Raw genomic sequence first — 16,245 nt, forward strand, 5'->3', positions numbered from 1 at the left:
TAGACGTTTTTTTCGTCGCATTTCATCTTATTTTTACATCTTGCCTCGAGACAAGATATCCTTGCGCATGCGCATGTTACGCACCATTAAATAACATAGAATTTAACATACAATTAACCCTAACCCTAAGATACAAAACAGCAAGCAACCTAGTTAGAGACCTGAAGAAGTGATCATTGCACTGTTTTTCCCAGTTTTACATCCTTCCGAGGATCTGCTTTTTTCGTCTGTCTGGTTGCGCATGCGCACTGATCTGTTTTTTCGTGGAAAAACATCAAAAACGTACAAAATACTGTGCATAACTTTTCGTACGATTTCATAAGAACTGATAATGAGAATATGTTGCTTAGTTTTCTGGCTCTGGAGGTGACTTAATCTTACAACTACACCCGTTTTGAGGTGCAACTTTATTGCGATGGAAAAAGACCAGAAAAATATAGGGCAGAGTCAATTCAAGTTGAGCTGAGCCGTAACATTATCAATGACCCCTCACCCCCCACCATGGACAGTTCTCCCAGCTGCCCTCTAGGAAGGGGCTTCAAAGCATCAGATGCAGGTCCAGCAGATTCCAAAACAGCTTTTTCCCCACTGCCATTAGACTGCTGAATGTTAAAAAAAAAAAAAGAAAACAAAATGGAAAAACTGTAAATCATATTTCGGTCTTATGTTTACATTTGATCATTACATATGATCATACGTAAACATTACATATCACTGCTACATTTCAAGAAATAGAAATATCTTGAGAGCTGTACTCAATTAAATGTTGTTTTCTATATACCCTGTGTGTACAAAATGACAATAAAGTCTGTCTAAGTCTAAGTTTAGCAAAGGAAAAGGGTCACTGTCAAACATTCCTCCCTCATAGCTAAAGAGCTGTTTGCTTTCTTTGACAGAGTTGTCCTTCATGTTATGTAGTGATGACATTAAAATGTTACAAATGGCTGGTTTGACTTTAATGTCTATTACCATATCGACACAACATAATCAGTTATTTTGACTTTGAAGCTAACATAACAGCAGCAAATTTGAACAACTTAACTTTCACTCCATATCCCCATTAAGTTAAACCAATAATTAAAATATTGTTTTATATTTCAGTATAAGAACCACTCTTAAAAGATTATTTCTTTTAAATGTAATCAATCTATAGTAACTCTCAAACATATTAATACTCCATGAATTTTTCCACTTATTGTGTTGTAAAACAACAAACCTCTATGTATTTTATGGGTTTATTATTATGAGATAGACTAACTGGAAAAAAAATTCTAAACTACAAGGAAATGTAAAAGGAAATTTAATTTCTTTCAGAAATCTGAAAAACTACAAGAGCATATTTAAATTTTGGGGGTTGCACAGTGGCAGTTTGTAGCACTGTTCTCTTGCAGCAAGAAAGTCCTGGGTTTGATTCCCAGCTTAGGGTCTTTCTGCATGGAGTTTGTATGTTTTCTTCAGGTACTCTGGTAAGTTTAATTGCTTTATGTCTCTGTGTTACACTGTGATACACTGCTCTTAATAATGGGGAAAAGGAAGCTGTGTTATATTTGTCAGACACAATGTCCCATGTGCCATCAATGTCCTCTGTATTTTCTGACTGGCAAACTCATTAGCCCAGATTTGTACTTTTTATTACATTTAAGCACGCTACAACTCAAAATCATTGCAGCCCATGTCCTGTGACAGAATGAAGGTTTTGCCTCATGTCAGCCAGTGAGACAGTAGCTGACACACTGACGCAGTGAATGATGGCTTTTCATGAAGAGGAATGGCAGCCTTACAGACCACAAGCTGCTCTCAAATGTTCCTGTCTGACCTATCTGCACTGTGTATTTGTATGCAGGCACAGGATGTGTTTCTTAAACCATTTATTGACCAAGGCCTCCACTTATTTCCTGGAGTGGCACAATGTAGGAAAGGGGCTTCTTTCAGTAAAGTAAACTATCCTTTCACAAATCATGTCTGTTATAAAAATGGAGATGCCGTCTATTTATTCATATATATATTAATTTGAGCTGTTTTAATTTTAGGGTAATGTTAGTCACTTAATGTAGTTAGTCTGTGTAAATTGTAAATGGTAAAAAAAATCTGTCTCAAGCTATGTATTATGGGGAAAAGCCTTCTAAACATATCACATCGTCTGAGCTCCTTGAAGCAACTTTTAGGGTTATAACCACAGTGAACATTATTTAATGTCATATATCCTCTGCACATGATAATGTCTCCTGAGCTCAATCATTTAATCCACAATGATGCGTAAAGTGGCAAATCTCAGCAGGGATTACAAATAGGATATTTGCTCACTTGCCTTATACCTCAGCAGATTAATTTAAAAAGTATTTAATACATTTGACAGGAAAAGTTCTCTAGAATATGCACAGTCGACAGTTTTTAACTAACTAAAAAGTAATTTTTGGATACTATCAACCACATAACTACACATTCTTTGAAAAACCTCTCACAACATCCTCAAATTAATTTATATAACAATTTTTATTTAGTTATTTCACTTTATTGCCTAATATACTCCTAGAAGACTGCTGTCATAAATCCAATTAAAACCAAAACAATCTATTCTATTAGTAAATAAAATAAAAAGGGAAATGATTTATTAAAAAGTTACATACAGTATGTTAATCACAAATACAGATAAATTATAACATTAACCCAATAAAAGCATAGATTCATTGTTGAAAATTCAACATTTTCACTAATTTAACAGATAATGTTTTTTTTTACATAATTGTTATTCCCATTTTTTATGTAGCATTCAGCAGTGCAGTTGTATATGGGTTATATGATGAACATATATATCAATTCAGTAGAAGTTAAAAACTATTATGAGAATTGTACTTAAAAGTGTTTGATTAATTTGATTAATGATATTGCTGTTGCATAAGTCAAACTTGCAGGTGTAGATCATTTTAGATGTGTTTGACTAAAAAAGTTTGAAGTCTTACCATTATACAATAGTTAAAATGGAGCACTAACAAACTTCTTATTCAATGTTACCCTTTAACAGTGTCAAAAAAAAAGGAAAAAAAAGTGCACCATAATAATATTTCAGGGATCATTGACATTTTTAGTCTCCAAAAAATTTTTTTTTTTATAAAATGAAAGCATACCTCTCCTTAAATATAACAATTTAAATCTAAACGTTGTTATGTTAACGTCGTAAAGAGCCTAGAGTAAGTGCATCTATCATCGACTAGGCTGTAAGATCAGCCTCTTCTGTGTTAAACTACTAAAAGGAGGATCTCTTCCTCACAACGTGGGCTTGTGTTGCCCGCTGGAGGCGAGATTGGGAAGCACATGGGATAGAAAGAAGAAAGGCACCATATTTCCTTTTCCCTGCTCTGTTACTCATAGGCAGTTGCGGCCACCGTCGGACTTCTCAGCACGGGGGAAGATTTCGGTAAAGCAGGGTGCAAACTTCAACCGGCCAAAACTGTGTCTATGTTCAGTGGCGAAGAATAGAGTGAAGGGACAGAGAGAGAGAGAGACATATAGGGAGCAATGTTAACTCAGGTCTATTCCAATTAAATAAGTAATTAAAATGATAATACGGGGACACTCAAAGAGAGTAAGGGCGACTTGCATCCAAACTGGAATCCACAGGTCTTGCGCGCAAACGGATTCTTAATTATTTTCTACAGACGCGCGCTCCCATCGCCGCAGCTAGAGCGCTTCTTCTCTCCTCTCTTCACTACTTCCTTTCCTCCTCTCGACAGCATCCAGAACTATAGAGCAACCGTCCCCCATCACTCGTGTTGCCCCCCCAACCCACCCTCCCTCACTTCTCTCACTGCCAGATTTCTCTCCTCTACTTCTCCCATATCTTCGCAACCCTCTCTCTAGTTCAGTCCGTCACTTTCTGTGACGCACGACAGGGGGAAAAACCAAGTCGAGGCCGCTATGATCCGCATACTCGTAGCCTACCACTGTCAGTGTGCTGACAGAGATGGGCTCCTCCTGAAGCCGATTGGAGAACTCTCTCACCCGGGGTTGTTTTAGCGATCGCCCGAGAGGCGGTTCGGGAGGAGGAGGCGGTGGTGGAAAGGGGAGGAAAGGAAGAGGATGGGCAGAAGTAGAGGACTTGCATTTTAAACAAACTACTTAGAAAAAAAGAGAAGAGAGAGAGGGTCAGTATCACCGGAGTGCAAGAGAGAGAGGGAGAGAGAGAGATAGGGGGGAGAGATCGCATTCTTATCACGTCTACGTTTCTCTTCTCTCCTCTCTTTCGCTACAGCCACTAAGAGAGAGTGAGGACAGGGGGGAAGAGAAAGAGAGAGAGTGCGAAAAAAGGAAGAGAAGAGGAAAACGAGAGAATTACCAAATTGAAACTACTGATCTTTTTTTCCCAGATGCTTTCCAATTGCATAAGAAAATCAAGGTGAGCAGAACTATTTCGTGTGGATTATGGAGAAGTATTTTTATTTTTTTATTTTTTCGTTTGATTTTTGTGTGTGGGTTTCCGAGCTTTTACTGATGTCTGCATAGCGCTGGACTTTAAACATGGAGACAGCGAGCAAGGATAACGGAGAGCACCTCCTACTAATCAATACACATTTTGCTCTAGCTTTTAGTCCACATTTTCATGGCCAATGTCAACGCGAAAGCCTGCATTATGCTTGGCATTTATTCCAACACGCGCTCTGCTGCTCCTTTTTTTTTTTTTTTTGAGTGAGAGTGGGTGTGGGGGGTGTCTTAGGTTGGCACCAAATCAGAGACCGTTCCTTCTAGACCGGAACTTGTTCATCATCATTTTTCCCACACTAACTGCGAAGATGTGTGTTGAAAGACACTCGTCCTTTTAATGGAACCTGGTTGAAATTGACCAATTCCTGACAAGCAGTACCTCTTTTTTTAATTCATCCGGGGCTCATTCTCATGCGCATCTCCTCCTCATCTTACTCCCCCCCCCCACCCCCTCAGTGCCCCGCTGTCTCTGTCCATGTCCTTCTTTGTGTTTTCCCCGTTCAGACGGCTCAGCCACCCTCCTCATTTTTTTTTCGTTCTCTCCCTCCTCCCTTACAGCCCGGCATCGGACCGTGAGACGCGGGACGCACCGGGCCACGACAGAACAAATCATCGCAGAAGGAGGATATGTGAAGTTGGAATTCCACTAAACTAAGTATGTATACCACTCGATACGATGCAGCAAATGGGAAAATGTTATGGTCCACAATTCGCTCCGTCTCATGAAATGTTTTCTTACTTTTTGACACCCCATCTGGCTTTGTGATCTCAATAACATGGAGGTGGAATCAAATCCTGTTGGATGACTCATGGAATGGGGAGTAAAACTTAAATAAAAATAACTCTTTTTATTTTATTTTTTTTTTTTTTTTTTGCCATCAGGTTCACTTGTCACATTTTTTTGGTGGGATTACTGCATTTGTCCTTCCTATTACAGTACCGCGTTGTTGCCTTCAGCACCACGGACAGCGATTTTACCTGCGCCAATGGATGCGCTTCTCTGTATTTTTTTGAAACAGCGAAGTGAATACATGAGTTTCCATAACAGCAAAAATTTCAAACGTTTTGCTACTGTGAATGTTTTTTTTTTGTTTGTTTGTTTTTTTTTTTAAGAGATGAGGAGGCATACAGACAGTGAGATTGACAATAATAGAAATATATGCATTTATTTAGCCAAAGCATAATTCAATTCATATGAGACATTTTTATTTTTCATTTTTTAGGCAGTGGTAAATTTTTTGTTGTTAATTCATTGCTTGTAGTTTTTACTGTTTCACTCTTAGCGTAAGGTTGTCGGGCTCTGGAAAAAAGCTTTCCCCACAGCTGGGTTTCTCAAAGCAGAAGTGTCCACTGCTCTTTTCACTTGTACAATAATTTCTATTACCCTAAAATAGCTGGAGAGATTATTAAACATACAATATTAGTGTTGAAACAGCAATAAATAAATTATTGGAATAAAATATATTTCCTGGCATAAGGCATAAGGTTTAAAGAAGTGAAAACACAAGAAGCAAAGTACTGTTTTCTAATTTTTTCTGAATATCTGACTACTTTTTTGTCACTTTCACTTTAAAATTTTACATGCAACACTGTAAAATGTACCTTAGCAGCTTTAAATAAGTCTTAGAGAAATACATACACCGTCAGACTGGCTTAAATACAAAAAAAATTATATTGTAGCACTAACTTTTTCTTCCAGGTTAACATTTTTGAATGCTTCTGTAGCAGCACAATAACATTCATATTTTAAGAGATGGTTATTAGGTTCTTGTTATGCATTAAACAAAGCGAGGGGCAGTGTCTCTTCAACGCTACTCCTCCTCACCCACTTTTCTCTTCGTTTATTCATAGCGATAAGCATCTCCGCTGTGATTTATTGCGACCTTAACAGCACATCTGCTGTATAATAAATGGCATTTCAGGCTTTATAGTGAAGTGTGATGCCTGATTGCAGAAAGCTATTTGTATTCTCAGGTATCATATTATCAATTTAAAAGTATAGAGTTTTATATATAGAAGGAAAGTAATATTGCAGACTGTGTCCAGCATCCTTCTATTATTCATAGGTATTCATTTCAAAGCTGCCATTGATTCTGCTGCAACTAATGCGCTCTTTCTCATATATATAGCATATATATATATATATTTAATTTATTTATTGTCTCTCCACCTCAAACTTATCTTTGTTATGATGTGCATTTGTGTGTGTAACAATTAACCCTATACCTTCACTCTGATTTAATCTAACCATGTGTTTACTGTTCTCTGTTGCAGTGCTGTGAAGTGGCTCTGTCCCTAGAGCTGAAACTTCATTGCCGTGGTGTCAGCGAGGATGCTCTGGGTTACCTTGCTGAGCACCATAGCCTTAGGATGGACCACTCCAATTCCACTGCTGGAGGACTCAGAGGAGATCGACGAGCCCTGCTTCGAGCCGTGCGACTGCGAGGTCAAAGAAGGCATCTTCCATGTCCACTGTGACAGTAAAGGATTTACAAATGTCAGCCAAATCTCTCAAATTTGGAGCCGGCCCTTTAAGCTCAACCTGCAGAGGAACTCAATGAGGAAGCTCTACTTCAACAGCTTCCTCCATCTTAACAATGCTATATCCATCAATCTCGGTAATAATGCCTTGCAAGACATACATGCTGGGGCATTCAATGGCTTGGGAATACTCAAACGGCTTTTTCTCCATGAGAACAAGTTAGAAGTTTTCCGAAATGACACATTTCTGGGGTTGGATAGTCTAGAATATCTCCAGGCAGATTATAATGTCATTAAAAGGATTGAAAGTGGTGCATTTAGGCACCTTCACAAATTAAGAGTCTTAATATTAAATGACAATCTCATACCCGTGCTGCCAAACTATCTTTTTCGGTCTGTGTCCCTTACACATCTGGACTTGAGGGGTAACAGACTAAAGACATTGCAGTATAAAGGCACACTGGAGTATGTTGGGCGGAGCTTGATGGAAATCCAGCTAGAGGAAAATCCTTGGAACTGTGTGTGTGAGATTGTTCAGTTAAAAACATGGCTGGAGAGAATTCCCTACACAGCATTGGTGGGAGAGATCACATGTGAGTACCCATTCCACCTACATGGAAAAGACCTGCGGGAAATTAAACGCAACGAGCTCTGTCCTCTGCTCTCTGATGCAGAGATTGAGGCCAAGCTGGGAATTCCCCGGGTGCCATTCAACAACGAGAACACTCAGCCTACAAAACCTTCCCCCATGATCTCCTCCGTTCACAACACAGCCTCTTCTGTGGAGTACAAGGAAAGACCTGTGAAGCCTACCAAACGACCCCGGCCGACAAAGAACCCCCCTACCCCTCGTAGCATCTACCCAGGCCTCAACCAACCGCCAATTGCTGGTTACCAAACAAGACCACCCATTCCAATAATTTGTCCAGCTAGTTGTATTTGCAACCTTCACATCAATGATCTGGGATTAACAGTAAACTGTAAAGACAAAGGCTTTCACAACATTTCGGAGCTTCTGCCAAGACCCCTAAATGCTAAAAAGTTGTATCTTAGCGGGAACCTAATACAGAAGATCTACCGATCAGATTTCTGGAACTTCTCAAGTTTGGATTTATTGCATTTAGGTAACAACCGGATATCCTATGTTCAAGAGGGTGCGTTTATTAACTTACCAAACTTAAAAAGTTTATATCTGAATGGTAATGACATTGAGTGGCTCTCTCCTGAAATGTTCCGTGGGCTTCAGATGCTAAGTTATCTTTACTTTGAATACAATGTCATCCGTGAGATCCAGCCTAATTCATTTTCCTTAATGCCCAATCTGCAGCTGGTTTTTCTCAATAATAACTTATTAAGGTCACTCCCTGATGAGGCTTTTGCTGGCACCAACCTTGCACGTCTTAATCTCCGTAGCAATTACTTTGTTTCTCTGCCTGTTCATGGTGTCCTAGAGCATCTCACTTCCATTGTGCAGATTGATCTTCATCAGAACCCCTGGGACTGCTCTTGTGATATTATCCCTCTCAAACAATGGCTAGAAAAGCTCTCCTCTGTCATTGTAGTGGGAGATGTGATCTGCAAGACACCTGAGTATGCTTCTGGAAAGGACCTGCGCTTGCTTGAGGTGGAGGTCATCTGCCCAGAGCTGAAGCTTTACTCAGGTCCCTCTCCAGCTCTACCTAGTGGTTATGACCTAACCACAGGAAGCTCCAAAATGGGTAAAGCTGGTGGGAGAGGAGCTGTCCCGCTGTCAGTGCTCATCCTCAGCCTACTTATCCTCTTGATTTCAGCTGTCTTTGTGACTGCTGGGCTCTTTGCCTTTGTCCTGCGTCGCAGGAAGAAGCTACCTTTCCGGAAGCGTTCAGAGGTGGACCTAACAGGGATTCAGATGCAATGTAGGATTTTTGAGGATCCACCAAGGCAAAACAGTGCTGGGAACACTGGCACACCAGAGAAACCAGCGCCCAATTTGCACACACACTCACAAACTACTCACACACATGCCCATGGCCATGTTTATGATTACATCCCCCATCCTGTTACTCAAATGTGTAACAACCCTATCTATAAACCTAGAGAAGGAGAGATTGCAGAGGAGGAGAGGGCACAGTTTGCAGAAAAGAAAGACAATGGCAGTAGTAGCAACAGTAACTACAGAACCTTGTTGGAAAAAGAGAGAGAGTGGACCTTGGCGGTCTCCAACTCTCAGCTTAATACCATTGTTACAGTCAACCACACCACAGCGGACATGTCAGGATTTCATGAAAATGGAGGGCTCTGCCCTACAGTTATTGACAGTCAAAGGCCCACACCAACAGTGGGCTTTGTAGACTGTTTGTATGGAACAGTACCGAAATTAAAGGACATGCATGTTGCACATGCACATCCACCAGGCATGCAGTACCCAGATCTACAGCAAGATGCACGTCTGAAGGAGACATTGCTTTTTACAGCTGGGAAAGGCTGCTACCATGATCCCTCCCAAAGTGATTACCTTGAGTTAAGGGCAAAACTTCAAACCAAGCCAGATTACCTAGAAGTCTTGGAAAAATCCTACCGATTTTAATGACTCTTTATCCTCCGGAGAAGAACAAAAAAATACAGAAATTTTTCATATGCGCTTTGCCACCGTCCAAAAAAGTCACTCAAATCAATATTAAAAGAAAATGTGTGGAGGCAGCATGAAATGAAAATGTTTTTTAAGGAGATGATGCCCCCACTCCCACGTAAAAATCTCCATGGAGAAAAAGGTCATTCTCAGATGTTTAAATTAAGTGCCTTTTTTTCAGAGTAGCCAGCAATGTCAACCATTATTTTTATAATATAAGAATATCTCTATATGCCCTCAAGAAAGCAAACGAGGAAAAAAAATGGGCTCTGGGAAATAAAACATACAAACCATGTTACGTCTGTCTCTAAAATCCATTTGAATGGAGTTAACACAATGTGCTACTAGTAACCATGTGGACGAACGGGAGCTGGACGTCTCCCTTACTTTTTGCTTTTTTTTCTTTGTTTTTCCTGTCTTTTACCCCTCACCTAGGATGTACAAACACCAGGAATCTGTGCACATTTTTTTGTAGGACATTATCAAAAGAGTCTAAAAAGTACTTATATTCAAACTGAACTGCAGTTTGCTGCATGCACTCGCTTCAGTGCAGGAAGTGAGAGGATTACTATCACATCACTCTATGAACTCTATACAGCAACACATTTAAGGTTCAGTGTTGTATTTGATTTTCTTTTATATCTTAATATGGTTATTACTATTAATGAAGACTTATGTCTATATCAGGGTGCTTCTTGTAAAGAAAAGGAAGTCCCGGGGTAGGAATGGTAACCCAATTGTGAATATTATTACATGACCATACTGAGGTTTTTTTGGGATTATTTCAAACTCTGTTAAAGCCCTGCCCCCTTTTCCCTTTCAATGCTTCTGGATTTCCCCTTCGCAGTCCACTAACAGCTTTGTAGTAAGCACTTTTAATGTTTTCTCTTTCACAAAGATTTGAAGAAAAATGTGCATATATTTATTCTGTAATTTCAGTGAAGAATTTTATTGTAAAGATAATGTTAAATCAATGTATAGTGATTATGCGTCTGGTATAGCCTTCTTAATAAAAACAAACACTTTAATCTAATTGATGAAGGTGTCAATGCAAATACCAATACCAGTGCAAGATGTATGGAGTGGAGACTAAAAGGTTGTGTATTTAGTGTAGGATGTTGACAGCTATTAGGTTTTGTTATGCAAAAATGCATGCCAGACCAAGAAACACTAAAAGGTAAGAAACAACCGATCATAACCCAAACTTGTTAATATCCACATTACAAGATTTGCATCCAATTTATCTGAGCTACATGAAAAACACAAATATAAAATGCTGATTAATGTTTGCTCAAATTAGGGTCTCTTTATCGTATATTAATGCACAGTTTGTTTGTTTTTTCCTTTTGTTTAGTAAATTGCAGAGATTAGCTGTGTATATCCTAAAGCCAAAGTAAATCAGTTCATATGTTGGGTAAAGGCTGGTTTGGTGAAGATATTTTAAAAGGAAATAAGTAAGGTTGTGAGAGAGTTGTCATTATCTGAACATATATCATTGATGTACGAAATTATTTAAAAAATTAACTGCGAGGATTAGTGATAGGTATTTTTTTTTACATTTGCTCATATCATTTTTTTTTGGTTCCTGCTTTCTGTTTGCTATGTGATTTTATTCCACTGGAGGGCGATACAAATGTTATTACAGAGTCACACCAGAGATTTGATGCATTTATGTTACTACATCAATCAAAATCACTTAAAAAAAAATCTTTAAAAGACAAGTTTATACATGAATACTCTATATTGAATGCATAGTTTTCTCTATAGCAATCACTATTTAAATAACACAGCTTTTTACTGTAAAAAAATAGCAAACCCTTTTTAAGCCTATTTCATCCTACAAACAATACAAATAGAATTTAAATTAAGAAACTTAAGGAAGGCAGCAACAATGGATTAATATACCACAGAAATCAACATTCCTACCAATTTATCTATTGTTTCTAATAGTATAATCTTATTTTGGGTGAAAACGCAATTCAGGTTTTAATGTTTTAAAATTTGTAGTAGCTATGGTGACTGTAAAAAGTTTACACATTCATGATAAAATAACTCATTTGAGAACCTTTTCCAACTTTAGTTTCACCTACAACCTGTACAATTTTTTTCTACTGCTCACAGGCTTTTGGGGAAGGAATTATCTGCATGGAACAACTTGACTTGGCAACATTTTCTCACTCTTTTTTTAACCATGCATATTGTGACAGCACCATCATCTTATATTGCCTCACAGAACTTTAATGAGAATTGAGGCTGGGCTCTTGCAATACCACTCTATAAAAACTATTACAGTCTTCTGGTGAACACACACTTTTAACATTTTGATGTATACCTGAATGTTTTCTCAAACTAAAGATGACTTCAGCATTGAAGCACATGTCTGATATTTGGTGCAAACATTGACTTTGAAATTAATCAGGATTTCCACTACATTAAATCCCCAACTCCAGCTAGTGCTGTTCTTGTCCCAAACAAACATTTCTAATTATGGCCTAAAAATCATTACCCATATTTTAAAACCATAACACATTACCAGACATGGCTTTGAAAGATTAAGCCAGGTAAAATATTTTTCTTTTCCTTCTTTTATTGAAGAAAACCCTAGCATCATTTTCATTTTACCATTGTATCTCAAAGTCTAGGCATACAAGGATCACATTCAGTAACTATAAGAAGCTCATTCAGCACCAGTATTTTTTTGTTATTTCCCTGGTTGTGGGGGAAAATACAGTTCTCTGCATTATATTTCCTACTCTTGATGTTTATTTCTTATGGTATTTATAATGGCTCAAAAAATCCTTTTGTGAACTTTCCCTGATTTGTAGCTTGGGTCTTTGTAAGATTCTTCCAATGCATAAACTGTTCAAATTATGGCCTTTGCTGTTAGATGCAACAAAAATAAATGTTAAAAAAGAAAGAAAAAAAAAAGAAGAAAGAAATCATGCTAATGGTGGCAGGTATATCATTATTGATTTTTAATATGAGCATGAATGGGGTGGCCAGCACAATTGCTGGTTAAAAAAATGAGTGTGTCCACACTTTCATTTGGGTTGTACAGCTCATAGGTAATATGAAACTATTTTTAAAAAATTCTGAAATGATTTGTCTGGCTCTCAATTCATTTAAAGCCCAAAACGGACATTTTAAAAAGGAATCTGTAGTTTTTTTAATTTTCACTAGAATTTGTAGATTAATTAATTTTACCCAATGACCCCTTTGCTTTGTTTCTAATGCATTTAACAGAAGGTATGACGCTCACTTTAAATACAGTGCTATTATTCCTGATATGTGTCAACTTACAGTAATTAAAATGTAGCAAACCAACCTTTCTTTTCTGAAATATGTTCAGATATTGTTGATGAGTCATCTCCAGTATTGATTATCAGTGATCCAGTATACAAGCTTGCATTAAATTGAACATTTTATCTTGTGTTGCCTTCAATGTTCATTTATTTTTGGCAATTATTGCTGCCCAGACAAGCAAAGGACCCCTTCATATGAATCATTTAAAAGTGATTATATGAAGTGTGAAGGCTTTCTCGTTTCTACAGCTTTTGGAAAGTTTTACAGTGTTGAAAATCTTGTGCTCTGCTCTGTCCAATTAGTCTTCCTCCCCTCTGGTACATATACACATTCACACACAGAGAAATACACAAAACCTTAGTTTCCATGAATACAAGGTCAAATAATAATGTCAGCAGTTTTAGTATGCACTTAGTTTGATTAAAAGCATGATATATTACTCTATTAATCTAAACCTTTACCCTCCAAAACCCGCTCTAAAATTAATAGATTAAGTTGATAATTTTTGTTTTGCTTAGTGTCTTGGTAAACTTTTGTTTTTATATTCTCCATTGTTTAATTTATATAATTAGATTCCACAGATAAACATTAAGCTTTCTGTCAAAATAGTTTTTTAGGATATTGTTTTTGTCATCCCCCCAATGATCTGCAGGATACTTCATGATGAACGTTGAATCTATACTAAGTCAGAGATTTACTAAATACTTTAACACATGTGCTGATGTTTCTCTACTACTTCTGCACAATCAGTGCAAGGTAACATTTTCATTACAATTGAATTAGTTTTTTGTCAACAGTTCTGCGTCTTTGCCCTATTTATGTTCTGTATTTTAGTTTGTTTTTATTTTTAGTTTAGATAAAAGACAACAACATGGTATAACCATCAATCTTACACTGGATAATGATTGCATATTACATAAATGTTGATTACAAGTTCATTTTTCATTTTCTTAAGATTTTGTTTGACCCTATTCTTGACTTAAGAAGCTTCATAAACAAAAGTAGAAAGAGAACACTATGCAGGTGTTATGTAAGGGAAAGAATTTGGAAAACAGTTTTAGATAAAGATTATTATTCTATTATTTGCAAAAGTATTGTTATTTTAACAATGCATGCTCACCAATACTTTTCTTGACAAGCAATTCTTTATCTGCTGTGCGAGATGGTATTGTTATGACACTGGTTTTGTTAATTCTTTGGGAAATATGAGGTGCCCTAAGCCTATTATTAGAGCTTCTCTGGGCTCCTGCGACAACTGTTAACTCAGAACAGTCATTAATTTTCTGTAACTGTGCTGAGGAAATTTTTGGAGCAAAATTGATAATGGGACAATCTAAAAGTGGAAACGTCTCACAAGCTTGGTGTAGTGTGATGTTTTCCTCCTCCTTTCTTATGTTTTTCTTCTTTGCATCTGATGTGTTATGGCCTCTGGTTGTTGTTTGGCTGGTATTTCACTGCACTGCACATTGGAGGAAAAATGCTGTCATTGCACAGCTATGTGTGTTTGTGTGCACATGTGTGTATGTGACTGATTGTGTGTCATTTTCTTCCCCTCACTTCTGTTCCACTGGTTGTTTGCTAATTTGTTTTGTGGTTATTTTAGAGAGAAAATTGGCTTAGACCTTGATTTGGAATGGCAAGAGGGATTCTCTTTTTGAGTGCACTATTAGAGGTTTGGGCACAGAAAGATAAATAGCTGAGTAAGTCTGACAGAATGTTTCCTCAACAAAAGGAGGTTTGTAAATGTGTGTTTTAAAGAAATATAGAATATTGTTTAGTTACCTAAAAATTTGTATTAATAGAAACATTGGAAATGTAGTGACGCTGTATTTTGTTTGTATTTTTGTTCATGTGATTTCCCTTTATTAGAGTGAAATTGAAAAAGGGCTTCAGTTTGCAAAAAATGAAAAACAAAAGCTACGTTCTATCACAGTCCTAAGTATAGCAGTTTGGTATTTGTCCTACATAGAGAATGAATGTTCTAATTCTCGTAAATTAATATTTGATAGTAGGTCTAGGGTAATACAGTGAAACTTTTTGTTTTGCCTCTATATTTGTCTGGCTGCTATGAAAGTGCTGTGATACTCACTCTTGTTTCTACTTCAAGACATGGTGTGCACAATATTATTTATCAATCTTGTTGTGTTTTAAAAGTGGAGGTTTAAAAGTCCCCTTCTGGTCTCATCAATGCAGATCACCTTTTGACATCTATAATAAACAACGGTGGATTTATAGATTTAATTCAACATTCCACAAAGAACACTTTTTTCGTGTGGCTTATAGTTTTCTTGTTAATGAATTTTGCCAACTGAACTATAGCATTCTGTTGCTAATCCGCAGGAGTTCTTAGTCCTTTCCCTTAACTATGTTCTTGTCATCTGGTTGGTTAGGTAGCATGAAGGACCATTTCTTGATAGGATTACAGTTGTTCCATACCTTTGATCGATTGTTGCAGTGAAGAGAACCTCTTTGAATCGACCTTAATTTATAATCTAACGCTGTTTTAAACTTCTTAACAGCTTTATCTGTGATCCGTCTGCTGTTTCTTCATTTTAAAGAACCTGGTTTTTCATTGTTGCTTTCTAACATCTCTTAGCCTTTACGGAACAGTTTAAATTGTACTGAGACCTCATTAATTTTTATTGATAAAGGTGACCTAAGAAGGCTGCTGGATTAAAAAAAAAATTCCGGTGGGAATTGGAGTACATTTGGGCTACATAATCATTTATGCCAGAATACACTGAATTGCATTTTATATTTATTGTGACACAGTGTCAAAAATGTAAGGGTTATGAATACTGTCACAAGTTAGTGCTTTAAATCTTAGAATTATCCAACTGTATGTGTGATATAGCATAAGCTTTTCCATACATTGCTACATGAACAGAGAAGTGAAAGACATTTGGGAAATCCATTACATGCAGTGGTCTATGTCCTTAGATCATAAAAAAAAAGAAAAATTAACCAATTTAGTTGACTGTGCTGCAGTGCAAGAGCACAACTGACCCAGTAAAGCAAGGGAGAGTTTGACGAGTAGTAAAAAGAAATGGTAGCAGGCAGGACTAGAGTGACAAATAGGGAAGCAGGGTGATTCTCAACCCTACCCCCTCTGCTGCCATGTGTGTTATAAAGCTTTGCAGTTGTATTGTTTGGCTTGTGAGTTCTGGTTCCCTTGAGACTGTGGTTCTCTCTCCTGTATGGGAAAAAATACTGCAAGTTTGGAGAAAGTAGCAGCTGTTTGTGCTGCTCAGCAGAGTACTACAGCCGCAGCTTTTGTGCATGAAACAGATTAAGAAATCTATGTGCTTATCACTCTTCCCAGGGAGAGAGGGAGAGGAGAAATACATTTATAAAAAAAGAATGGAGCATGGTGT

The 16,245-nt window shown here is 37.4% G+C and overlaps 1 protein-coding gene across 1 annotated transcript; it reads left to right on the top strand.

Moving 5' to 3' along the window:
* Positions 1-3,859: 3,859 nt before the first annotated feature.
* On the top strand, positions 3,860-10,601 carry slitrk3a (SLIT and NTRK-like family, member 3a). Its single transcript, XM_038273166.1, has 3 exons — positions 3,860-4,393; positions 5,038-5,134; positions 6,754-10,601. The coding sequence occupies exon 3, from the start codon at positions 6,812-6,814 to the stop codon at positions 9,524-9,526; it is 2,715 nt and encodes a 904-aa protein (XP_038129094.1). The 5' UTR covers positions 3,860-4,393; positions 5,038-5,134; positions 6,754-6,811; the 3' UTR covers positions 9,527-10,601.
* Positions 10,602-16,245: the final 5,644 nt, after the last annotated feature.

The sequence above is a fragment of the Cyprinodon tularosa genome, unplaced genomic scaffold, assembly GCF_016077235.1.
Source record: "Cyprinodon tularosa strain WSP-4 unplaced genomic scaffold, ASM1607723v1 ctg86, whole genome shotgun sequence".
NCBI classification, from domain to species: Eukaryota; Metazoa; Chordata; class Actinopteri; order Cyprinodontiformes; family Cyprinodontidae; genus Cyprinodon; species Cyprinodon tularosa.

Coding starts and splice junctions, on each gene's coding strand:
- slitrk3a (XM_038273166.1), top strand. CDS start 6,812: ATGCTCTGGGTTACCTTGCTGAGCACCATAGCCTTAGGATGGACCACT.